This window comes from Globicephala melas, chromosome 10 (assembly GCF_963455315.2).
Source record: "Globicephala melas chromosome 10, mGloMel1.2, whole genome shotgun sequence".
NCBI classification, from domain to species: Eukaryota; Metazoa; Chordata; class Mammalia; order Artiodactyla; family Delphinidae; genus Globicephala; species Globicephala melas.
In genome coordinates this window covers 10,730,631-10,756,314 of record NC_083323.1, presented here as the reverse complement: position 1 = coordinate 10,756,314, position 25,684 = coordinate 10,730,631, and the positions used below count along the sequence as shown (strand labels likewise).

At 56.3% G+C, this 25,684-nt stretch overlaps 1 protein-coding gene across 1 annotated transcript; it reads right to left on the bottom strand.

Moving 5' to 3' along the window:
* Positions 1-13,401: 13,401 nt before the first annotated feature.
* C1QTNF6 (C1q and TNF related 6) lies at positions 13,402-19,956 on the bottom strand. The gene is made up of 3 exons (XM_030856066.2): positions 19,869-19,956; positions 17,295-17,553; positions 13,402-14,824 (listed from the first exon to the last, which is right to left on the bottom strand). Exons 2-3 carry the CDS (start codon positions 17,545-17,547, stop codon positions 14,277-14,279), a joined length of 801 nt encoding a protein of 266 aa, XP_030711926.1. The 5' UTR covers positions 17,548-17,553; positions 19,869-19,956; the 3' UTR covers positions 13,402-14,276.
* Between the last annotated feature and the right edge of the window lie 5,728 nt (positions 19,957-25,684).

Below are 25,684 nucleotides of genomic sequence, written 5' to 3'. Positions count from 1 at the left end.
ATTGGAGGAATCGGAACTGGGCATCTTCCTTCCCTGGCAGGGGTGGGCAGGGTGGGGGGAGGCTGGGCGTGGGAGAGACGCTTCTCAGCCCTCAGGAGGGGCTCCTGGCATGAGGATGCCTTGCACACCCACCCTGAAGCCCCCCTTTTAGGAGAGAACCAGGCAGGGTCAGGGCTGCCTCCTGAGTGGAAAGGAGGGAAGTTTACCTCCTCCCCTACATGTGGCTTAAACCAGTGACCTTGATCTCATGGGCCCCAGGGAGCTCATGAGCCAACCTGAAAGCAGCAGAGGATGAAGGGCCCCAGGCTGCGTCACCCCCTCTCGGGGCGAGGCCGGAGGAACGCTGTGACTAGCTCATTCCTCGGGGCCTGGAGCTGCTGTCCGGGAAATGACCTAAACTGGAACTCGGGCAGCAGCCAACTGTACCCGCCAGTAAGCCCTCGCCCACTCCTGACTGACGAAGGGGATTCGTGTACCCACTTTTCATAGGTTGCCACATGGGACCCCTGGAAACACCCCTGGGAGGTAGAAAACAAAGACTGTGGGATGAGGGTGCTCAGGGAGGGGCAGCTCTTAAAGGCAGAGACGAGTCAGACGCTCGGCCATCCAGGCCCCCAACACAGGATTCTCTCTCTACACCACCTGCCCCCGGCCTCTTCACTCCCCCATCTCCCAACCTCCACCTCTTCAGAAGCACATAGGAACCCCAGCATTACCCCTGCCTGAGCCAGGGCTCGAGGACCAACCAGGTCTGGCCAGTGCACCAGGGCCCGGAGGCAGGGGAGCAGGGCTAGGAAGAGGCCAAGGGACACTTCCTTCAGGAGGAAGTGGCTGAGGGCTTCAGGCCTGTGGTTCCAGCCCAGAAGTCCTGCTGGCCCCTGGCTGAAGCCACTTGTGCCCTTCTCGCAGGAAGCAGGGGGCGGCAGGAGCAGAGGGGGCAGGGGAAGCTGCAAGGTATGCGGTTTAGGCTGTGAAGTTCACACCGGGGCGAGTCCGGACACTCGAGTGAGTGGGCCTGCTGAGCCGCCCTGCCGCCAGGCCCTCTTCCTGTCTGCTTCTCAGCTCTGTCCTGAAACCACCCTTTGCCTGCCCTCCAACACCTGTCCCTTCTCAGTGCCCAGAGCAGAAACCACCAAGAAGTTTCAGAACAACCCACCTCAGACGGCAGGGGCTCCAGCATCACCAAGACTCCAGAGAGCAGAGCACCAAGAAGGTGAGCTGAAAAAGGGCAGAAAGTTCTAGAAGCCTTCCCTGAGAGGTACCAGGTAACAGTGCTGACAACACTTCCCCAGTCCTTACTATGCTCCAGGCCCTGTTCTTAGTTTAAAGGTATTAATTCCCGAATATGCCAAGTGCTGTTTGAGGTCCGACAGCACCGGCATCCCCAGGTGCTTGTGAGAAATGCAGTATCTCAGGTCCCCCCCCAGACTGAGTCCGAATCTGCCTCTTATCCAGGTTGCCAGGTGATTTCTGTGCACATGGAAGTCTGAGAAGCATCGTATTAACTCATTTAATCCTGACAACAGCACTTTCAGGTAGGTACTCTTATGACCCTATTTTACAGATGAGGAAATTAAGGCACAGAGAGGTTAAGTATTTTGCCCATGGCCACACAGGTGGTGAGTGCCAGGGCTGGGACCTGAACCCAGGCCACCTGGCTCCAGAGGATACTCTCCGAATTGCTGGGCTGCCACCGCCTTTGGAACGGGAATTCCAGGCACTGCTGGCCATTCAGTGCCTGTCCTGTGTGTGCTGCTCTGGCCTTCCAGAACCCACTCCAGCCTTCCCACCATTTCACCTTGCCTCTCCAGGGAGAGTCTGAAGCATGTCTGAGACTCACGTCTGAGTCTCCCAGGCACGGGAGGTAAGGACACCTAACGATCTGCGCGGAGCATTCATCACGCATCTGTATCATCCCAGCTCTGGGCTGGGAGTTACGGCAGCTACAAAAGATGCTCAAGGTTCAAGTTTGCCTCAGGGGGTCCAGGGCTTCGTTGAGGAGACGGGAGACAGGAATGGTCACGTGGGTGAGCATAACTTTAACTGGAGGTGTTCAGACACTCCCCGTGCAGCTGCCTCTTCAGGGCAGGCCTTGTGGTGAAGGCAGCTTTGAGCCAGACCTTGAAGGCTGAAATGTCTAACACAGGACAAGGGTCAGAGACCAGCCTGAGCAAAGGGGCGGAGGGGGCAGTAGACACAGGTGTAAAGCGGCCCTTGTGGCTGAAGCAGATGCCTGGAGCTTTTTTTTTTTAATAAATATTTCTTTTTCTTGTTTTTGTTTTTGTTTGTTTGTTTGTTTTGGCTGGGCCGCACCGCACAGCATGTGGGATCTTAGTTCCACAACTAGGGATCGAACCTGCACCCCATGGAGTGGAAGCTTGGAGTCCTAACCACTGGACCACCAAGAATTCCCTGCCCGGAGTTTTAAGCATCCCCCAGTCCAACCGTCATCTGATGCCAAGCTCCCCTCCACAGCATCTCACCCAGACTGCCCAGACTCCCCTGAATTCCCCCTGTGTTGAGGAGATCATTCCTTCCCTTAGGGGAAAAGCCAGGCCATCTCTGGTGTGCACACAGATGTAGTTTTTCAAGCCAGTACACCTGTGTACAGGTGGGTCTCCTTGAAGCACACCTGAGCCATGCAGATCCAGCAGGCCCTGCCGCAACCTGGGGAGTGAGAGATGCCTCATACGCCCAAGGCGTCAGCTGTACCAGACGGGCCCCCGCACCTTTAGGCCCTTGAAGTCCTGGCTCCTTGGAGATGCCGCCATTAATCAGGAGTGTATCTGCAGGGGACCCGCACAGCTGGGGGATCTGTTCCTACAGCAGCTGCTTGGGGGACCCTCCACCAGAGCACTGGCCGGCACTGGAAAGGGGCTCCTCAGCAGCTGAGCTCCACCCTGACCGGAGGAACCCCGAGGCCAGCGTGTCCACGCACACAGCAGTGCACCGCTCTTGACGGCAGGCTCTCTTGAAGGCCCCGAGCACGCGTGTGTAATAAACACAGCCTGCGTGTCCCGGGCCGGGAGCGAGGCTGATACGCGCTCCATGTACGATGCCATTTAACACCCATTGCAACCACAGGAGCCCCCTCTACCACGGCTCCCACGTAGAGATGAGGACGCGCAGGACTTCCTCGTAATCAGGATCTGAGGGCAGGTCGGCGACTCTAGAGTTGAGCTCTGAGCACCCACGCAGGATTCCGTCCCCCTCCCCCTCACTGCCCACCTCCTCCACGCCTGCCTCAGTACTCTGCACACAAAGGGCGCTTAATAAATGCCTTAAGGACACTTCAGTTGGGACTTCCCTGGTGGCGCAGTGGTTAAGACTCCGTGCTCCCAATGCAGGGGGCCCAGGTTCCTTCCCCAGTCAGGGAACTAGATCCCACATGCATACCGCAACTAAGGGTTCGCATGCCGCAACTAAGGAGCCCACATGCCGCAACTAAGGAGCCAGAAAGCCACAACTAAGGAGCCGGACTGCCACAACAAAGACCGGATGCAACCAAATAAATAAATATTTTTTAAAAAACAAAAACAAAAAAACGCTGAGTTAAAAACACTGCAGGGCACTGTAACATGTGGGCCCAGAAGTTGCCACCAGAGGGCGATGCGTGCCTCTCCCCAGCCTCCACACCGGGCTTGTTCTGCAGGAGGGAGGTGGGGTGAAGGCAAGGAGAATGGCCCAAAGTAGACAGTGACTGCTTCCTCCCTGGGGGCTCCAGGTGCCCACAGGGTAAGAGAGGGAAGCAAGCAGGGCCCCTCGATTCCAGGAAGGCAGCATGAGGGAAGCCCAAGGAAAGCCAAGAGCAGTGACCTGCAAAGGATCTTGGAGACTCTCAGGTCTATCCTCTCCCTGTAGAGATGATGAGTCTGAGCCCAGAGAGAGACAGCTATCAGCCTTAGGTCACACAGCATGGCACAGGTTTAAACCCTGGCCTCCAGCCTCCCAGATTCCTTCATCCCACTTAACCCTCAGATTCAGAGCAGGGAACTTAACCCAGGTGGTTCCTCACCTTCTTCTAGTCAGAACATACGAGAAATGGATTCCTGAGACAGCCCCAGGCCCCGGCCCTCTGCTCCTCCTGTATCTCCTTCCCTTAGCCCTGGGGAAGGCGAACACCTCCACCTCCAACCCTAACCACCCCTGAGTGCCGAGGACTCCCAGTCCTGCACTTCCTGGCCCCACCCACATCCTCGGCCCTCCGTCTCCCTTGTCCTGATCATCCGGCCATCCCTCTGCCTCCCAAGTACCACTGCCATGCTTTTGGCCTCAGCTGCTGTCCTCTTAGAATGAAAATCAGATAATGTCCTGTCCCTGCTTAAAAGCCCCCAAAGGCTTCCCACTGCACTTGTGATGCAACCTTACCTCCTTGCCCTGAAAGACCCAGCCGCGCTGCCCCTGCTGCTGGCTGCCTGTCAACTCCTGGAGGGCTCAGCGCTCTCCCCTGCCTCACCCACACTCCCCCTGAGCTCCTGCTGCGGCCTTCCTGGGCCAGCCCCACCCTGCCTAAAGCAGACACGGGCCTGTTCAGTCCCAGCACCTGCCCTTCTCCTCCAGGCATTTGCTCTCATTTATAATCGGTTGGGCACCGGTGAAGGATTTGTTTGGGGTCTGTCCTCCTGGCTGGATCATGGCTCCTCAAGGTCACAGGTCAAGTCCATGGAGACCCATGGCTTCTCTGGCACCTAAAGCCATGTGTGGCTCAGGGTAGGTGCTCAAATTGTATTTGTTGAAAGGATGGGTGGATGGAGGGATGGATGGAGGGATAGATGGGTGGAGGGAGGGGTGGAGGGAGGGGTGGAGGGAGGGATTGAGGGATGAATGGAGGGAAGGTTGGAAGGATGGAAGAAGGAAGGTCTTGGCATTGGGTTGAGGAGGTGTCTATTCATCCCTTCATTAACCTAACAGGGATTTACTGAGCACCTACTGGCAGCACCGTGCTGGGCGCTGGGGGAGTTACAGGACGTGCGGGACCTGAAGTCTGTCCAACTCAAGGAAGTGTCTCTTAGTAAGGGAGTAGGACAAAATGCACATAATTACAACTAAGGGAGCGTCAGTACAATGACTGTCAGGTTGAATTTTCAGGACAGTCCTAGTATCAAATGATAAGAGTAAGTTCATGTGATTTGATTCTAAACCTTTCAAGGTTTGACCTAAATAAAGTAACAAGGCAGGATAAACCATTTTTAAGACTATATAGGCAATTTTGTCTTTAGAAAATGTGGTCATCTTGGTGCTTTGTGACCGCCTGGAGGGGTGGGATAGGGAGGGTGGGAGGGAGGGAGACGCAAGAGGGAAGAGATATGGGAACATACGCATATGTATAACTGATTCACTTTGTTATAAAGCAGAAACTAACACACCATTGTAAAGCAATTATACCCTAATAAAGATGTTTTAAAAAAAAAGATGTCTATGGAAGCATTTAATTATGATGGCAAAAATTTGTAAGGCGTCTCAAATGTCTATCACTAAGAGATTGGTTTTATAAATATGGTACGAATATACAATATAATACATTGAATGAGGATGCGCATCTGTACTATTAACATGGAAAAGTGTCCACTACATATTATTAAGGAAATAAACAAATTACATGCAAAAAAAAGAAAATGTGATCATAATGAGTATAAAGAGACATAGAGTAGGCCTAGTTTAAATAAAACACATGCCGTGGAAAAATAAAACAGATCCTTGCTTGACTGAGGTAAGCAGGGAAGGCCTCCCCGCATACACCCTTAACCTCCCCAAATCCTAGGACTTGTATTTATCCAGTCAACGAATTTTTACTGAGTACCTACTATGTGGCAAGCTCTCTTCTAGGCTCATGGACTATAACAGTGTAGAGCTTACAGTCTGGTGGGGGTGGGGAGGTGGGGAGGCAGCGGCGGTGGGCGACCAGGGACCATACATGCAACAGACAGGCAACTTCCGTAGGGAGTTAGGAGAAGACAAACGCCAGGGAAAGGAAAGAGCAGGATACATGAGATCGGGAGCACAGGTTTAAATGAGGGGGTAGAGGAGACCTCACGAGAAGGTGATGTGAAAATCTGAAAGAAGGGCGGAGCCAGGCAGAACTGGAGAAGGGATAAAAAATAGAGAGTGTCTCCTACATTTGCACAGCAACGGATAGCTCCCTGAAATGGGCCCCAAGATCCCCAGTCCACCCTTTACCCGTGCCAGCCTAGGAGTTCCACATGGGATGAGGTGGACTTGCTCTCAAAAAGTATTTGCGGGATTTGTGGATTGGATTGAACAAAACGGAACGCTACCTGCAACCTTCTTCACCTTCCTCCTAGCAAACTCCTACTCATCCTTCAAGACCCAAACATATATGGACAGAGTTGGTTGCTCTCTCTTCTGAGCTACCCACCTTTATACAAACTTTGCACCATATACAAGCTTCTTTTATAGTCCCCAGTGTACTGTACTTCCCTAGTTTGCCCGCAGGTCTAGGCTTTCCCATGTACTAGGAGCCCTCGAGAGGATCTGACTTGTCCCAGGTGTTTTAGACGCCTAGAGCCTCCTGGAGACACTTGATTAGTGGTGACAGACTTGAAATGACCTATGGTCCTTCAGCGCTCCCTCTCAGGTAAGTGGTTTGCATTTCTGCGGACCTGGGGTACATTAGTTGAGGTCCTTTTAGAATTCAACCCCTGTTAGTTCACATTGAAAACAGGTGACACTGGAAATGAAGGCAAGGAGCTTGAGCCCCAACCAAATCTCGGGAAGGGAGAAATCAGGGCAGCCCCAGGACCTTGGTACCACCATGCCTGGGTGCCGTGGTCAGCTCCAGCAGTGGCTCTGCTGGGGTTGGGGACTCCCTTACAGCTATCAAGTACCCTGGCCACCAGGGGGCAGGGTACAGTAGACAGAGTGGCCCTGGGTGGGGTAAAGGGGTGGTGAGGGGTCCCAGGGAAAGAGGAAACTGAGCCTGGGGACCACACCCAAAGTACCTCCCTCACAGGGCCCTGCTCCACCCAAGCCTGGCCACCCCTTCACCTTGTGTGAGAGGCCCAGGGACTCCAGCCCAGTTTGAATGGTCAGTGCAATGGAGGTGCATGCCTGGCAAAGCACCAGGGGCTGCATTTTTATTTATTTTTATTTTTTTTTTGCAGTACGCGAGCCTCTCACTGTTGTGGCCTCTCCCGTTGCGGAGCACAGGCTCCGGACGCGCAGGCTCAGCGGCCATGGCTCACAGGCACAGCCGCTCCGCGGCATGTGGGATCTTCCTGGACCGGGGCACGAACCCGTGTCCCCTGCATCGGCAGGCGGACTCTCAACCACTGCGCCACCAGGGAAGCCGGGGGGTTGCATTTTTAAAGAAGGCCTTCTTTTGAAAAAATTAAAATTGTAACATTTACCAACTTCTATGGTGTAGGTACTGCCACCACAGCCGATCTCAAGCTAACACTGTGATGTGCAGTGTGGCTCCGGCACACTGTGGGTAGCGTGGTGCCAGGGCACGAGCTCCTCACAGACTCCTGTAAGGGAGTCCTGCCCTGTCATGAGACTGACCAAAGAGCTTGGGGAGGTGTTGCAGCCTCCGAGAAATAATAGCTCAGGATATGGGTTTGAATCCGGCGTCCACCTCTGACCCAATGACCTGAATCTCCTTCAGATGCGGCCCACCGGATAGATCCAAAATCCCAGGTCCTGCACACCTGCTCCTTCCCGCCTCCCAGCCTTTCTTTCAGTTCCTGGGAAGTGCTGAGCAGTTTCCTATCTCCAGGCCTTTGCCCACGCGGGTTCCTCCACCTGCGGTTCTGTCTCACCCTCTGGGGCTCAGCTGAACCACCTCTTCCTCAGAGAGGCCGTCTCTGACCAACCCCCCAACCTTCCAGATTAGCTTCTTCCATTATTGCCTTGAGAGCACTTACCCTAATGTGAGGCCCTCGTGTGACGATCTGTATAACACTCACCTCCCCTACTAGACAGTAAGCCCCACGAGGGCAGGGACCGTGTGGACTTCTGTTCACTGCTTTGCCCCCTCTGCCCAGCACAGAGCAGGACCCATCATGGGTAGTGAACCCCAAACTGTTGAATGAATGAACATATGACACAGGAAGGAAGTTATCCAAATACAGTTTCTTCTTCTGTAAAATGAGTATAATAAAATGTCTACCTTCAGATAATATTTAAACCTATAAAGAGCCTACTCTGCGCCAGGATTTTCATATACTTACCCCTTTAATCCTCACGACAGCTCTCTGGGGTAGATGCTGTTATTATCATCCCCATTTTCTAGGTGAGGAAACTGAGGCACAGAGAGGTCAGGAGGTGACCTGCTCTCCTTTATCCGGTTAGATCTGAACCCAGGCAGCACCTGTCTCCAGCAGCCTCAGTTAAACTCAGGGAGTTAAAATCAACTCTTTTCGGGGAGGGTTGGGGAGGGCTCGCGGAGGTGATGACATCTGGTGCTGCTACAGCTCCCGTGCCCCAAGACCTCGGAGCCCAGTGGGCAAGGCTAATAACTGATAAGCACTGTGATCAGGGATCGCTCAGGACCGAGGCTGTCCCCCAAGTCTGAGAAGTCTTCCTAGAACCGAGATACCCCGGCTGAGGAAGACGGCCGCACCTGATGATGTGGCCGGAGAGGTTTGAAGAGAAGTGAACCAGCGGTGCTCGTGACCACTTCTCCCCGCGGCCACAACACTTCTGACCTCACTCGGGAGCTCAGCCTAGACCCTTGGGGCTCACAGGCAAACCTTGCTTCCCATCGTCCTGTTCTCCTTCCCAGGGCTTGGGTTAGTTGTGGTCGTATGATCAGTTCTGGCCAATGAAAAGCGAGCAGGGGCTGCTGGGTGAAAGGATCTCTGGCTCTTCTTTCACTCCCCCTCGTGATGCCTGATGTGACGCCTGGACAGCCATCTTGTGGCCACCACCTTGTCAAGGCTGCCGTCCTGTGGCCCTGAGGGAAGCTGGCTTGAGAACGAAGTTTTTGCACCAAGTGGGCCGAGTGGAAATATGGGACAGATCAGGGTCCTCAGTGCTTTTGCTGAGCTGCTGAATTAACCAGCCCCAGAGCTGCCCCACCCTGGGATTTAGGGCGCGTTTTCCTTTTTTGAAGCTCTTTGTTCAATATGTGTTCCTTGCACCCAAGATCATCCTAAAAAACACAGCAAGGATATGTAACAAAAAGCAGAGAGAGGAAAGGAGTCTTGTCCAGGTACTTGCGTTTCAAAATAAGAAGGAAAGAGCTGCATTGCCAGCCAAGAGCTTTGGGAGAGGATGCTCTGAGTAGACGCAAGGTCCCCTCTACCCAGACACCCAAGATGCCCCGGGGGGAGGCAGGCAGAGGGGAGGAAAGGAGTGTCAGTGTTGGGGTTCCTGGTGAACATGGATCCGGGCCCCTCCTTCCCAGCTGAGCCTGGCAAGGGCTCCAGGGAAGACCCCCAGCAGGTCTGGGGCATCTGAGACTCAGAGGGGCCGTTCCTCTCTTCCCAGGCAGAACCCCGGGGAGGTGGCTGAGACCCCAGGGAAGAAATGGCCAGATAGTGCATTCCGGCAGATAGGGCTGGGCTCGGACGGCCCTCTGAGGGATACAGAATTTGTGAGATAAGCGTGCGTGCAGAGAGGATCCGGATGTCCCAAGAGGAATGAGGACCCAGGAGGCTCTGCAGGAATGGGCGTAGTTCAGCAGGTATGTAGGCGGAACCGGGAGCCTGGAGCAGAGGGGACATTGACACACTCAGCAGATGTCCTTTGGACATGCACTGCCAGGTGACCCCTCCCGCTGCCGGGATGTGGCGCTCAGATGCAGCCCCCCAGGAAATGTGGTACGAGAAGAAGCCCAGCTGGCCAAAATCGCATTTCTTCAACTTCAGCAGCATGGAAATTAAGCTTAGTCATGGAGAAATAAAGCAAGTTCTATTCTGCGTACATCTGAGTTTGCGGCATCAACTCATTCCCCGCAGTGGTGAAGAGCAGTCAGCAAGAGGTAGGTCAGCCACCAGCGACCCCACCACCACCAACACTGCTGCTTCCCTGCAGAGGGTCCCCGGTTTCCTCCATGTGCCTGCACCCCAATTACTACTTCCTCCTGTCCACGCCACCACCTGCAGGCAACCTCACACCTCATCCGGACCCTGAGCTGCAACCCCAAGGCTCGCTGCTGGCCACCCAGCCTCCCGTCTTCCTGGGTTTGCAGACCAGCCGCTCCCAGCCACGCTGGCTTAGCTCTGTGCCCTCCTGACTCATGTCGTGGAAATCCCTCCTTCCTTTCTGGCTCCTGCGGCCACCCGCTGGCCCCAGCTCTCCCCAGCTCGGCCCCACCCATGATGTTCTTGACGTCGGTTTCTGATCTCGTTGAGTTTCTGCCCGTGTTTTTCCCTTCCTCCAGATGTACACGTGGCAGCATGCAGCTACTGGGACAGGCCTGCAGAGCTGGCCGGAGGGGAGGGAACAGGAGAGTCACAGGATTTTATCCCCTGGCCCAGGATTCCTGGTTCTTGCTTCCTGCTGCTTCTCTCTCCCTATGCTCAGTAAAGTCATTCATCCCACAAATGCTCTCCGCTCTTCAAGGACCCACATGCCAGCTACTGCTAATACACCAACACCATTACAGTCGGTCCTCACTCAGGACAAGAAAGGGATGGTCCCCGGGGTGGGCAGGCGGCCACACGGGCATTTCGCTAGCTCGCTGGGGTCACCAGGACCACACGTTGCAGATCCCCGGGGGATGTTGTCCCCACAGACCTGGCAGCGGGCTGAGGGGGGCCTCCAGTTTCCCAGGGCCCTTGCCGAAGGACCTCCACCAAGAACTTACCTGTTGGGAGAGTCTCCATAACAAAGATCTAGTGGCTCTGACCCCCCCACTGACGATACGCCTCCAAGTCAGGAACTGGGATCCCATGGGAACGACTGGCCCAGACAGACCAGGGGCCGCCTCTGAAGCACGGATGGAGAAGTGTTTGTAGCAGGTCCAACTAGACAACGGAGGGCTGCCAGTTTTGGAGACCTGAACTAATGTGGCCTGGAAATATCTGGGGCCTTTGGCCTCAGCTTGCAAAGGGCAAGCTTCAGTCCTCCTGCAAGTGCTTGGCAAGGAGCGTCAAAAGCTCTTCTGCCTCAGTAATCAGCACATCAAGTCCTCATGATGTCCATGACCAAAGGCTCCTGCCTGGCGCTGGAGGTGACCTTTACCACCAGTGTCGGAGCAGGGGTGCTGGGGAGGCCGATGACACTTCAGCAGATCCTGGGCCCAAAGTGGGCGGTGGGATGGCTCCCCTGAGTAGCCTCTGACCTGTCAGGGCCTCTTGCGTGAGAGCTGCGAGGGCTTCAGGTGTGGTGGGAAACCTCCTTCGGGGGCCAGATGGGCTCCAAGGAAACTAAGATTTACGTCTTCCCCTGCCAGGGTGGCTGCAGGCTCAGGTGGATCCTGGGGCAGTGATGGTGGATTTGTCTTTATAGCATCCTCTTCCACGTGGTACCCAGAGAGCCGTCAAACACAGGCACGCAGGCAGGGCAGATGCCCCATCAAGCCAGTAAGAGGAGTCGCCACCGATTGAGTTCGGTGTGTGAGTAGCTGCTATGCTAGCTCGGAAGTCAGAACCCACCAAGGCTGCCCGTTGTAGGACGTGGAGCATTTTCCCACCAGAGCATATACAGCTGTTCGCTGGCAAATATTACACACAAAACGTGAGACAGGAGCCCCAGGTAGGATCTGTGGTTCGTTCAGCACGTCCAGGTGCCTCACTAGAACATAAACTCCGTGGGTGCTCTCCATGGGGAGGTGATGGCTTGTGCCTGCAGTTGCAGCCTCCAAGCCTAGCAGCACACCCAGCACACAGTAGGTGCTCAGTAGCTGTGGTTCAAAGGATGAACGCAGGGACTTCCCTGGTGGTGCCGTGGTTAAGAACCTGTCTGCCAAGGCAGGGGACACAGGTTCGAGCCCTGGTCCAGGAAGATCCCACATGCCACGGAGCGACTAAGCCCGTGCGCCACAGCTACTAAGCCTGCGCCCTAGAGCCCGCGAGCCACAACTACTGAGCCCGCGTATCACATCTACTGAAGCCCACGCGCCTAGACCCCATGCTCCGCAACAAGAGAAGCCCACGCACCGCAACGAAGAGTAGCCCCCGCTCACCGCAACTAGAGAAAGCTGGCACACAGCAACGAAGACCCAACGCAGCCAAAAATTAATTAATTAATTTTTTTTTTTTTAAAAAGGAGGAATGCAGTGCTCACCGGGCAACCTCTCTTCTAATCCTTATGGCCACACCATGAGATAGGTGATCCCCATTTCCATTTTACAGACAAGGAGACTGAGGCTCCGAGATGTGAGGACTTTCCCAGGGCCACAGCCAGGGCACGGCACAGTAGACCCTGAGCTGGTTCCACTGCCTCCAAGGCACAGCAGCTGAGTGAGTGACCGAGGCGGGCTGGTTCTTTTATGGGTGGCGAGCACGTGGAATGGAGCCCTGGGCTGCCTTGGTCCCTCTGGGATCCTGAACCTGGGCCCAGCAGAACAGGATGGGCTGCCCTCCCAAGGTGGGCAAAGGAAACCGAGCAGAAAGAGCCAGGCTGAATTGCCAAGAAGACGCACAACTTTTAATCATGCTGGACAAGCAGGGCAGGGGTGAAGTCGGGCTGGGGGTGGTTGTACAGGACCAGCCTTCACGGCACCGGGTCAGGCCCTGCTGCCATCCCCCAGCCATGCAGCCATGGCTCCCCTGGCTACGAGTAAGCACCAGAGACCACCACCGGGGCCACCTCTGCCCCGGAGTCCGTATAAGCACCAACGGGCGGAGGCCGTCTCCCTCTGGGGAGAGATTCGGGCCACCTGGGGTTGCAGGAGGGGAAGGCTGGGGGCCACCAGGCTGTCCCACCCTGGGAGACGGGGAAGGGACAGAAGTCCTGATGTCCCTCACTTGGCCTCAGCCTCGCCCAGCGCCTCCCTTGGCATCATGGCTCAGAGGAGGGTCCCCCCAATTGACCTGGAACGTTGCTCGCTTTGGTTCCCCAGACCTGCTGAGGGGTCCAAAGCCCGGTGCCCTCTGTCCTGGCTCACTGCCCGGCAGCATTTGTAAAGGCAGCAGCGGGCCAGAGGCGGCTCTGCTGGGCAGGAGCTGCCCACCCGGGGCCTCAACACCTGGAGAGCCGGAGGCACTGGGCTGGCGAGAGACACCAAGGAGGTCAGAGCACCTGGGGACAGACGACAGTGTCTGACAGTGGCTGGGAGCCTGGGAGAACTGAGGCCCAGGCACCTTTGGCAAAATGGGCTGAGCACGGCCCTGACAGCCGCCCAGCAGCAGGGCAGGGAGGGCGTGTGCTGAGGAGGGTAGGAGTCCTCACAGGCTTCCACCCCAGCCGTGTGGGGAGCTATGGGTCTGGGCCCCCTTACCCCAAAATGCCCCCTAACCCCTGGGTCCTCTCCTCACAGCACCTTTCCCCTGACCAAGGCCCCCCTGGGTTTGCTTTAATGATGGGCATTGGGAAAAAAAGAAAGGAACAGGCAGAGGATACTCCCCACCTGGGGTACCCTATCCTGCCAGCCTTGGGGAGTGGTGGGTAATGGGGGGCCACAGTGCCTGAATGCCCAGAACACAGACTTGTGTGATCAGAGACCCATGTGTTCCTCTGGGTCTGGTTTCAGAATCTGTGTCTCCCCACCCTGGCTGGACTGGGTGCTCACCGAGAGCAGGGCCTGTGTCTGGTTCACCTCAGCCTTCCCAGAGCCTGGCACAGAGCGGGCACTCAGTGAGTGATGACTGAATAAATGAACTGCGGCTGCACAAGTCGGGGCAGAGACAGGAGCTCAGAGAGAAGGGAGAAGGTGCAAGAGACAAGAGGAGGGGGTGTCCTAGAAGGGTGAGAGAATTTAAGGATGTTGGGAAGATTCTAGAATGTTTGGAAGATTCCAGAATGTTGTGAAAATTATAGGACCTGGTTACTCAAGTGGGGTCCATAGACCAGCATCACCCAGGAACGTCCTAGAAATGCAAAATCCTGGGCCCACGCCACACCTGCTGGATCAGAACCAACATTTTCACACAATCCCTGGGTGATACAGATGCACATTCAAGTTTGAAAAGTGCTGGTCTAAAAGGTTGGGAAAGTTCTAGAAGATTGAGCTTAGGAGGTTTCTGAAAATGTCCAAGAGAGGAGAGAGGCAGGAACAGACTGGGAGGGGTGATGGAGGGAAGGAAAGAGGAGAAGCCTGCCCAGAATGCCAGGTCCCAGGGCCAACTTTACAGACAGGCAAACTGAGGCCCCGCAGGGCACAGACCTGCCCGTGGCCACCCCAGGCCAGAGCTGCCCCATGGGAGGCACTAATCGTCCTCAGGCTTGATGAGGTGGCCGCTGAAGGTGATGTAGGTGTCGATGTCGTCGCTGTAGACGGCGTTCTCACGCTCACGCTTGAAGAGCCGCGCCCAAACACGGTCGCCGGGTGCCAGGGCCAGCATCACACTCTGGCTCTGCATGATGCTGCGGTCGCTGGGCTGCGCGTACAGGATGACGGCTGCCTCGTCGTTGTGCACGACGTGCACGTAGGTCTCCTTGAAGTTCCAGCTGTGCACGTTGAGGCTGAAGAAGTAGAGGCCGCGCAGGGGGGCGACGAAGTGGCCGGCAGCCAGGTTGAAGTGCCCGTCCGGGTTCACGAAGACCGTGTCGAAGAGCAGCGGCTGGAAACCCTCGCTGCTGTGCAGGGCCGTCTTGCGGCCCACCGAGAAGGCTGAGAAGCGCATCTGGCACGGGCCGCCAGGGCTGCCTGCTTGCCCCTTGGCGCCCTTGATGCCCTGGGGGCCGCGCTCCCCCCGGGGGCCCTCCCTGCCCAGCTTCCCGGGCGAGCCCAGCAGGCCTCGGTCCCCTTTGTCACCTGAGGAGACAAAGAGGAGAAAAGTCAGGGCAGGCACCCACGCCTGCACCCAGGGGGCTCCTAAGCATTTGCAGAAGGCTCGCCCCTGCCCAGAGACGGCAGGTCGGAGGAGAGCCAGCACCTACAGAGCACCTACTGCATGCCAGGCATCGCCACCCCGAGGCCCCTCTAAAGGAGACACCACGCCCACCTCCACTCGCAGAGAGGTGACGGGACTCTCCCGGTGGTACAGCTTGGGAGCAGGACCCCAGCTGTGGTCTGTCTCCACGCCAGCCTGCTCCCTCCTCAGCAGTGAGGGTCTGACTGTGATCTCTGCCAGACCAGGCCTGGACCGCAGGTGTCACTGCACCCAGCGGGACTTCAGGGGGATGTGGGCGTGGCATTTCTGCCCCAGAGAAGGGATCACCCGGAAGGAAGTGTCCAGAGTCGGAGCCAGGAGGCCCTTGGTGGGCGTTACCGCCCCTCTGCACGACCTGGGGCCTTCATGTTGGTGTCTTGGGATTTTTTGTCTGTATCTTGAAGAGGATCGTGCTTGCCTCACAGGGATGTTCCTGAGCCCTCTGGGAAAGCGCTGGGTGAACTCTGCAGATACGAGGCGGGACGACTCACCCAGCATTGCCCAGCCCACCTCCCCCTGCCCTGGGCTCCGGCAGCATCTCCCCTGGTTTCCAGGCAGGCACGCCTCTGGCCAGCCCTTGGTCCAGGCTGACTTCGAACGCAAGAAAAGCAGGTGACCACCTACTTTTTATATTTTTACCACCTACTTCTTGAGGGACCAGATTCCAAATATTTCTCTGCTGCTTGTCACAGAGCCTGCAATCACACCCTCAGCTACATCCCTCTGAATGAACTAGACAGCCCTGTGTTGTCCCGGGGTCCCCTATGACCGTGGCAATGCTGCTGGGAAGAGGGGAGGAAGGGGCAGAAAAGAGGACACAGGTCCTTGGAGGAGAAGCCTGGAGAGAAGCAGGGAGGAGGGAGTCCATGGCTCTGTGGAGGTCTTCCTCACTGGCCTCGTTGGTGAACTGCCTACCTCATCACGTGCCCTGCACTTTCCAGTTTGCAGAGCACTTGCTTCGCCCCAGGCCCAAGGGAGGGTGTGAAGGGTAATTATAAGAGGGGGTTACCTTCTCCTTTTTACAAATGAGGCAGCAAGCCCAGGGAGGGAGAGACAAGCCTGCCCCACACAGCAAGGGAGCTGAAGAGCTGGGGCTGGGACCCAGGACTCCTGACAGCAGCCAGACGCCTTCTGCCCAGCAGGCAGCTAGCCTGTCCCAGGAGAGGTGACATGGGGTTTTAAGGAGGATAGTGAAGGGGGAGTTCAGTCAGTATCCAAGCACCTCGTCAACCTCACACAGAGGGCTCTGCTGGCCTTGGGGAAGCGTGATGTGTGAGGTGGTGGGCCAAGTAGGGAGAGGACAAGAGGGGTCCTCAACCACAAACTCTGAAGGCCCGAGGGTCTCAGGTGCCAGCTGACCCTCTGGAGTCCTCAGCGACAAATCTTAGCTCTGCCCCTAACAGCTGCGTGACCCCAGGAAAGCTTCTCCCCTCTCGGAGGCTCTGTTTCCCCATCTGCAAAGTGGGAGGAATGACAACATACCGAACTTGCGGGGTTGTCGTGAGCAAAGACAGAGGTTAAGGATGTCAAGGTCTGGCCCCAGGACCAGCCATTCACAGCCCCCAACAGCAGAAGTAGCTTCCTTGAGATTTGGTTTTAGAGGACAGGCAGCCAGCTCTCACCTGGGCGGCCCTAGTGGCCCCCACGGCTCTCCCTGATTCTACCCTTGTCTATTCTCCACAGAAATTAGAGTGATCCGTTTGAAACCTAAGCTGGGCCAGGTCCCTCCTCTGCTCAAACCCTCCCCCACTCCCCATCTCACTCAGAGGAGGAGCCCACGTCTGATCTGTTTTGTCTCCAACCTAGCTCCTCCCCTTGCCCCCTGTTCCTTCAACACATGAGGTCCGCTCTGGCCCCAGGGCCTTTGCACCTGCTGTGCACTCTGCCTGGAATGCTCTTCCCCAGATATCCACATGGCTTCTCCCCACCTTCTCAGTGAGACCTACACTGACACCCCCATTTAATATGCACACTGCCCTCCACAGCTGCACTCCAGACACCCCTTACCCTGCTCCACCTCGTCACTTCCATAGCATTTATCACCATCCATTTCATTGACTTGGGTGATATGTTTACTGCTCACTGTCTGCCTCCCCCGCTAGAACAGAAGCTCCACAGCGGTGGCATCTCTGTCTGATGTGTACACGCTCCATCCCAGAATTCAGAATGGTCCTGGTATGCAGTAGGTACTTAATAAATGTGTGAATGAAAGAAAAGGTCTGGGACAGTTTTCTGTCCTGGTTTCTTCTGCTCCTTCCACCTCACCTCCCTGAGCCCAGGAAGAGATCCCCATGCCCTCCCTGTCCCCGACCGGGCCAGTCCAGCCAGCCCAAGCCACGTGTGGGTCCTCACCCTTCAGGATGGTGATGTTAATGTAGGGCCTGACCTCAGGCAGCATGTACGGGAGGGCAGACGGAGAGGCCAAGGACGTATGTGCAGCATCAGCAAGGACCAGGGGGTCCTCAGAGTCACAGCACCGTCGACAGAGCCCAGGGGAACTAGAGGCCACGGCTTCCCCAGAGGTGGGCTCCTCGGTGGGGATTCCAAACACAGAGAGAGGGGGCACGAGCACTGCCCAGAGGAGGCCCAGGGCAGCTATCCCCATGGCGACCTGGAGCAGGGAAGGAGGGACAGAAACACATTACCTTGACATCTACACTCTGTTGATGCCCAGCGTGGACGCCACCACCCACAGCACGTGCACTCCTGACATAACTCGGGGAGGGGGCATTAGTGCCCCCATTTAACAGATGAGAAGACAGAGGCCTACACAGGGAAGCAGGTTCTCAAGGTCACAAAGAGACTTGTGGTAGTGCGGGGCCTGGAGGTTGAGTCCCCTGGCACCCAGTCCCTGGGCATCTCTGGCACACATGGGCCCACGAAGGAGGACCCGCTCTGAAGACGAGGGTCCTGGGAGGCCTTTGCTGGGGTGGGTGAGGAAGATGACCTGCTGCCCATGTGTCACAGCCAACGAGACTGTAAAATGCTTTTCCCAGCCTCCCTCTGGCTTGTTTTCTTGCCCCAGACTCCACCGTCACTGGAGGGCAAAGGTAGAAGAAGGTGCCCCTCAGGACGGACAAATTAGAAACAAACAAACAAAAGAAGTCCCTGCAGAAATGCACGCGGAAGGTGTGTAGCTGGTCTCAGCCCACCTCCTCTCTCAGCATGTTTGCGCAGTCAACAACCTACCAACGCCACCTCACACAAGAAGCCCTGCAGGGAAAGGAGCGGGAGAGAGTAAATTCATTGGAAGGTGGTTGTGTCAATCATCGTAGACCTGCCAATCAGCTGCCAAGGTGGTAAATTGGAACTAAGGGGCGGGACCCAGGAGGTCTGGAAAATTCAAAAGGAACAGGGAAGCCCAACGGTTTGTGAGAATCTGTCTTTGGCCTTGGCCAAGAAGGGATCCAGAGTTCACGGAGACGGGCAGAAAGCAGCCTGGACAGCAGTGACTGGAGACGAGCTGGGGCTGGGTGGGCAGGAAGCCAAGCAAAGAGCCTTTGAGGTGGTGGCAGTCTTTGGGGGCTGGCACTGAGTTATCACAGGATCAGAAACACTTTTGAAACCAGACTGGTTTTTACACTTCTGGTGTTCTTTGTTTATTTCCTTTGTGTTCTCCTTTAACATTTAGTACAATTTAAAAATATTTTTCTGTGGTTAATATGTGTAGAGAAACTAAAATTATTATTTTTTTTAAATGCCATTCTAACCTAACCTGAACACTGAGGTAGGAGTTGGGTTTTAAAGGGGCAGGAGCCCTCCCCCGCAACAACCCCCTCCCCGCTCCCTGGGGGCTGGGTAGCAGCAGGAGAAGAGAGGGGTGGGCAGGCAGTCTCCAGGGCCATCACCCCTCTCCTGAAGGTGACCATTCCCAAGCCTCCCCCACCTCTCCGGCCCCCGTTCTGCTTTCCTGGTTCTGCTCAATAAGGCACGTCAAATCTTCAGAGATCAACGTCCCTTCTGTCCGAGATTATGACCCTTACCTTTTATTTGTAAATTACACAACCCAGTGGTTTTGAGAAGAGCAAAATCCCCTCTTTTTCTTCCCATAGATGTGACCTCATGGGAAAAGATGAGGCTTTGGAGTCAGACTTGAGATCCCAGAATAGTTTACAAGCTGTGTGACCTAGGGCTAGTGGCTTAACGTCTCTGGGCTTCTTGCTCCTTGACATTTACAAGGAGGAGACAACACCACCTTCCTTCCCAGGTTATTTGGGAGGATTTAAATGTAGGGAAATTGCCTGACTTGTAAAAGACTCGTAATCAAATGATTGTCCCTTTCTCTGCTGCCCAGCACGACCTCTCCCCGGGGCCTGCATGGGATAGCAAGAGCAGGACTGTTCCCAGAGGATTAAAACTGTTTGGGGACATTTCTGTTGGCCTAGCCAGCTGAGAGTCAAAAAATCTGTGACACAGAACTGTGACCTGGTGGGGTTGGGGGGTGGGGAGGGGGGATGCAGGAAGCAGGGAGCAGGAAGCAAAGCAGCCTTTAACAAAAGTAATAATAACCACAGCCATGGTCACTGACTGTCTCTGGAGGAAGGTGTCACACAGGGATCAAATGAGTGAGGGACCACGCCATTGGGGGTGATTTGGGGGCCCCTGCTGCCTCCATGAGGGCGCTGGGGCCTCTTTGGAGTGGGGGAAGGGCCAGGCCCTGCTGAGCTGAGTTGGTGCCTGTCCAGGCAGCGGTGGGCACAAGACAGGAGCATCGGAGGGCAGCCCTTCACCGGGGCTAAAGTCTCAGTCAAAGGAGGGAGTGGGGAAGGGAGACCCTAGAGGGGCTGGCCGGGGTCAGAAGGAGAGAGCAGGGCCCCGAGATGTGAGATGTGTCCGGGAAGAGAGGAGAAAGGAGAGGAATTCCAGGCTCTGACCCCAACCCCCTCTGCCCTGCTGGAGGAAGTTGCAGGACCTCCCATCACTCACCCAGTGTCCTGCAGCCTCAAACAGCAGCTCACAGACCCCGGGCCTCTGGGCCGCCTCTGGTTCCTTGGTCCATGTTTGCAATTATAACTTGTTGCTGGCCCAGAACCCCAGGCCCTGCGGGCTGGCCAAGGAGGGAGGGAGAAAGGGATGGAGGCAGAGCAGAGGGAGGGAGGGAGGGCGGAGGGGGCGGGCTGAGCTGGCTTCCCGCTTCCCCTGCTCCCTGCTCCCTCCCCTCCAGCCTCTGAGATAAAGGGAGCTGAGGATTTCCTTGTCTTAACTCTCTGGTGGTCCTAGAGGGTCTTGTTTCATTCAGAGACCCCGTAAAGCTCCAGCAGGAAGGGGTCTGAGGCCCCTGATGGGAACTCGAGGCTGGGAAGGGGGAAGGGCAGGGAGCCCCAGAAGTTGCTCAGGAAGGGAAGGCGGTGCTGGAATCGCCATGCCGGGGGCTCCAGCCTAGGCTGAAGAGCTCGTTAGCTCTGAGTCACTGAGGCAGGCGGCACGGAGGGGGCACGGGCACCAGCCCAGTAGCCTCAGGTTCAAATCCTGGCACTGGCACCCACTGGCCAATCCCTTCCCCTCTCAGACCCTAGCTGTCTGTCTCCAGTCCCCAGCCCCATCCGTGCCAGCTCCGAGATCAGGTAAGAGTATCAGGTAAGGGTGGCAGCCGGGTCAACAGCCCCGCCTCCAATGGACACCAAAGTCCTCCTCCTCTGCCCGGAAATGCTGCCATGATTATCCATCTTCCTGGTCTACAGCCAATCCGCCCGTGGAAATGACCCCCAAGAAGGTCACAGGAGGGCAGCCTGTACAGAATGCCCCTGGGCCTCTGCTTCCTTCTGGTTAGGCTGCAGGAGGCTTTGCAAAGGCTGCAGTCCTGGTTCCCTGGGCTCAGAGACCCCTGTGCAAAGATTCTCTCAAACATCCCTCGCCCTCTAGCCCCCTCTCATGCTACATTTGTTGAGTACTTACTGCCTGGGCCAGGCTTCACCTTTGCAGGGGTTTTTGGGAGCCAAGGGTATTTACATCCATTTTCTTACTCTTCTTGGGAAAGGGAGCTAGTGGTGGGAGCTGATGTGACTTTCACAGGGTCACACAGTTAGTGAAGAGGAACCACAACCCTACAGGATGGAAGTGCTCCCCGTCCTACCGGAGCTCCCACGATGGCACAGCTGGGCACGGCTGCGGGCAAAGGTTGCAATTCAGGGCCTGCCCCCTGGGCAGACAGAGGTGGTGACATTGTCGCTCTCAGGAGGCACAGGAACGCAGCGACCTAGGGGGACTTACTGAAGTCTGGGGCTTGGGGCACTAAGCCCCAGGCCCCACTCACAGCTGGGCAAAGTGTGGAGGATAGAACAGCCCTGGCTGTGTGTCCCTGACCATCTCCCATCTCTGAGCTTCTGTTTTTTTATTACTTTGGGGGATAAACACACAGCAGAATATCCAGGCCTAGAAGGACCCTTAGAGATGATCTAATCCAATTCCTGAATCTGTCCAGCAGGGACACTGTGACCAGGGAGGGCAGGGAATCTTTGGCTCAAGGTCGGACAGCAGACTGGAGTCCAAGTTGGGATGAGGGCCAGACTCCCCCAGCTTCTAGTTTTGTGCTGCTTCCCACTCCCAACCCACTTGGAGTACCCCACCCTCACCCCAGGCCTACTTAGGGGTTCAAGGGGCCCCAAAGGAAAGCAGATGGAAGGCCTAAGAACACTGGGAAAACTGTCAGGTCCACACTGGCTGTGCCCACTACGTGGCCCTGCCCCAGGAAGCATTCCCAGGGCACAGAGCCAGGGCTGCAGAGGGAGGGAGGCGAGGGAGCCCCCTCCCCACCCTCGCCTCACTGCTGCCTCCAGCGGGAAAAGGGCTGACTCAGCAGCACGGGGGCAGGACACAGCTCCTGGCTGCCTCATAGAGATGTGACTTAGGAAGCCTAGCATCGGAGGAAAAAGCGAAGAGAAGGGAAGACGGATGGGGGATGTGGAGAAGCAGGGTGGGGACACAGAAGTTGTTTGGTCCAGGGCCCATTGTGTGCTCCCTGCCACGCTCAACAGCCCCTCTGCAGAGAAGGAGCCTCATCTCACTCGACAGGTGAGGTCTGGAAAAGCACATGATTCTCATCAGGTTCTAGGACCAGCTCCTTTGACTCCCAGCCAATGTCAATGCCCCAGAAAAGGGTCCCTAATCCCCCTTGGTCCAAGGCAGCTGGCTGGGAGCAGGGCAGACAAGAGAGTAGGACTCAGGAATATTATACACTACTCTAACATTGTTCCTCCCTCTCTCTTTCACCATGTCGCAAATTACCCCATTTGTGCATCAGCCCTTGGTCTCCCAGCCACTCTGAGGATCTCCCCAGCAGGCCAGCCAGGCAGTGTGGAGACAGAGCCCCAGCCCTGGGGCAGACAAAACTGGGTTCCGTCTCAGCTCCACCTCCTTCTAGCTTCGTGTCCTTGGGCATGTCTCCCTACCTCTGAGCCTTGGTGACCCGAGGCCAGAGGAACATGAGGAGGCCAAGACCATCTGAGCAACCTGGTGGGATAACCAGTGGGGTACTCTACACCGGCCACCAGGCACTGCTTCTCCCGGGTTAAACCCTGAACATGGTGAGGGCATGAGCCCATTCTCCTCATGCACACAGATGAGGCACACACTCCCCAACTCTCAGAACCAAGCTCCTAGCCACATCCACCTTCCAGCCCAAGGTTGGGGAGGAGATATAAAAACAGTGACATTTAGTCAGTGCTTACAAAGCACCAAGAACCCTTCACGCATTTTTAAAAAATAAAATGTGTGCCTGTCATAAAGTGAGACAGAACCCAAAACATGATTCCCGGAGTCAGCTGTGCAAGTCGGGTTTGGCTAATGATCTAAATCATTAGCCAAATCTAATGATTAATGATCTAATCTAGGACGGTAATAAAGAAACTAAACAAAGGAAACCGTGAGCGCCACCTAGTGGGGAGAGGCTATGCGCCTGGCACCCACCCCATTCCACCACGGGTTTGCGATGCTCCCCACCCGTCCCCTTCTTAGAGAGCTAAGGAGGGGAGAAGGGGAAAGATGAAGGGCCCACTAAGACGTGCTAGGGGCTGGCTGGGGCGCCCGTTCCCTCACCTCTTCCTCCAAACCCCACTTCCTGCAAAGCGGGCAGAGGGTCCAATGGGACCCTCGCTCTCCAAAGCAGCTCGCTCACTCGGCTTCCTGGCTCTGCATATCCCTCCTTCGACTAGCTGGGTCATCCCGGGTGAACTTCGCTCTCCGGACTCAGTTTCTGCGTCCTGGGCTTTTCAGCAACCCATGTCTGTTCCTACGGGTGTTAATCCGAGATGGGCGAGTTTAATCCCATTTTACAGAAGGGGAAAGAGAATCCCCAAGGGGCCCAGAGAAGGAACGAGCCAGCCCCATCCCAGTCCTCCTGGACCCTGACGAGGACCCTGTTGCTACAGAGTGGGAAACTGAGGCTCAGGGAGACAGGTGAAGCAACTGGCTCCCTCCCCACGGCTGACTAGTGGCAGAGCCGGATGATGGGGTCGCCAAGGCACGCGGGAGGCCAGCGCCATCCTCCCCGCTTCTCTCCGCAGAATTAAGGGGAGTGACTCCCACCCCCAAGCCGGGGAAGCCCCTCCATGCCCACCCGCTTCGGGCTCAAACCCTGGCAAAAGACTGCCGCCAGCTGCAGCCACTCTTGGCACCACCTAGGGCTCAGCCAGACCAGACCCCCGCCACGGGGAAACCCGCCGGCTTGTGGACGGAGGGAGCGGCTCTGCTCCGGCCACCGCGCCTCTATCCGGGAAGCAGACAGCGAGACGAGAGGAAAGAGCCGCTGCGGCGCCGGGGAGGGGCCTTTGCGTGTCCAGCTCCCCGCGGAGTCGAACAGAACCTAGCAAAGCCGAACTTGGCCGAGCAGAGCCGAGTCCGGCCGAGCCCAGCGTGTCCGTCCGATTATCGCCGGGTCTGACCGAGTGGATCCGACTGGTGCCGAATAGAGCCGAGTCTGGCTGACCGGAGCGGCTGAGGGCGCCAAGCGGAGAGGGGAAGGTTACGCGGCGCCCCCTGCCGGACACAGAGCACAGTGCTGGCGTCGGCCGGAGCCAACCCGCCGCCTCCCGGTCCTGCGACAGTCCTGTGAGATGGGGCTACGGAGCCCATTTTACGGATGAGGAAACTGAGGCTCCAAGAGGTTTTGAGGCTGGCCCAAAGGCACGCAGAGCTAAGAAGTGGTGGCTGTGAGGCTCGAAATGGATTGTGTGGCCGTGAGCTCACCTGCCACGCCACCCATGTCAATGGGCGTTGTGTGTTTGCTTTGTTCTCCCCATAATCGCTGCCATTTATCATGGTCAGCAAGGAGGAAGGACCCACCCTGTCTGATGAGCGGGCTGAAGGCCCGCGCCAAGCACAGAGACAACCCCTCCTCTTACAGATGGTGAAACCAAGCAGGCTCCGGGCACACTGACCAAGTGCAGCAAGGCCGGGAGTTCCTGTGTGCAAATATTGCCATATTTCCTGTCATTAACGCAGAGAGCGGGACCGAGAGGCCCCGTACTCCTGCAGGCCTCATTTTCCCTTCCTGTTAACAAGATGGCCAGAGGCCAGGAGATCCTGGCTGTGTACAGGCTGTGTCCCTAGGCTGTGTGAGCCAGGACCTGGGGTGTCTGGGACCCTGGAGGAGGCCAAATGTGGCCCCGGGCACTTTGTTTGAGCCTGTGAAAAAGTGAAGACTGGCTTTGCTCTCCGTGCACACGTATGTGCATGAGTGTGTCACTGACATTCACTCCTGGGTACACACCACCTTAGCCTGCCAGGCAGGCCTATGCCGAGGCTGCAGGGCTCGCTAGAGGGTGCTCGCAACAAGTGAGTAGTGTCAGGGGAAGCCCGCGGTCAAACTGCACTAGCGGGAGCAGCCGCCTCTGCTGGCCAGGGACTCCTGGGGTTGGTCCAGCTCGGTGTCGATCATCCCTTCTCTGCTTTTCTCCTGGACGTTCTCCATTCCAGGCAGAGCCGAGGCCACACGTCGGAAGAGCTGCTTCACGTTGTAGCCAGTCTTGGCACCGGTCTCGATGAACGTGGCGCTCAGTTCTTTGGCACGCCGCTCGCCCTCCCGGAGGGTCGCCTGCCTCTTGTCGTCCAAGTCGGTCTTGTTGCCCACCAGCAGGATGATGACGTCACTGCCCCCGTCAGTCCTGACATCATCGATCTGCTGGTCTGGGCTGCCCTTCATGCCCAGACCATGTTGAGTCTTGCCCAAGGACATCATCTGTTACCACCGGTGGCCGCCAAGGAGCTGGCACCATTGGCCTCAGGGCTCTTTCCACCCCCAGCATCACTCCCTGGCCCTCAATTTCATAGTTTCTAAAAACTACAGACACTGGACTGGGGACTAGGAAAACGTGGTTCTTGGTCCTGCCTCTGGTGCTGTGACCCTGGGCAAATCACATGACCATCCCAGGCCTCACTATCTTCAGCTGTAAAATGGGTAGCAGAGCTGTTCTTAGTACCCTGAACATCTCGCATGCCGCCTCCTGGTGCACAAACTCCAGTTCCCTCTTGGTGCTTGGCTGGGCAATAACCCTTCCGGGGAGACGTCCTCCCCAACCCATGGCTGGATTCTTGCTTCTGTTAAAGCACTTCTCATGTTTATTTAACACACAGCACCTATGATGCACTGTTCTAAGCTGTTTATAAATCTCTATTCATTTAATCTTCCTAACAGGAGACATCGACTCTCATCTTCCTCTCAAAGAGGAGGAAACGGAGGCACAGGAAGGTTAATTAACTGGCTCTAGGTCAAACAGCTAGTGAATGGGTGAGCTGGGATTCAAAAC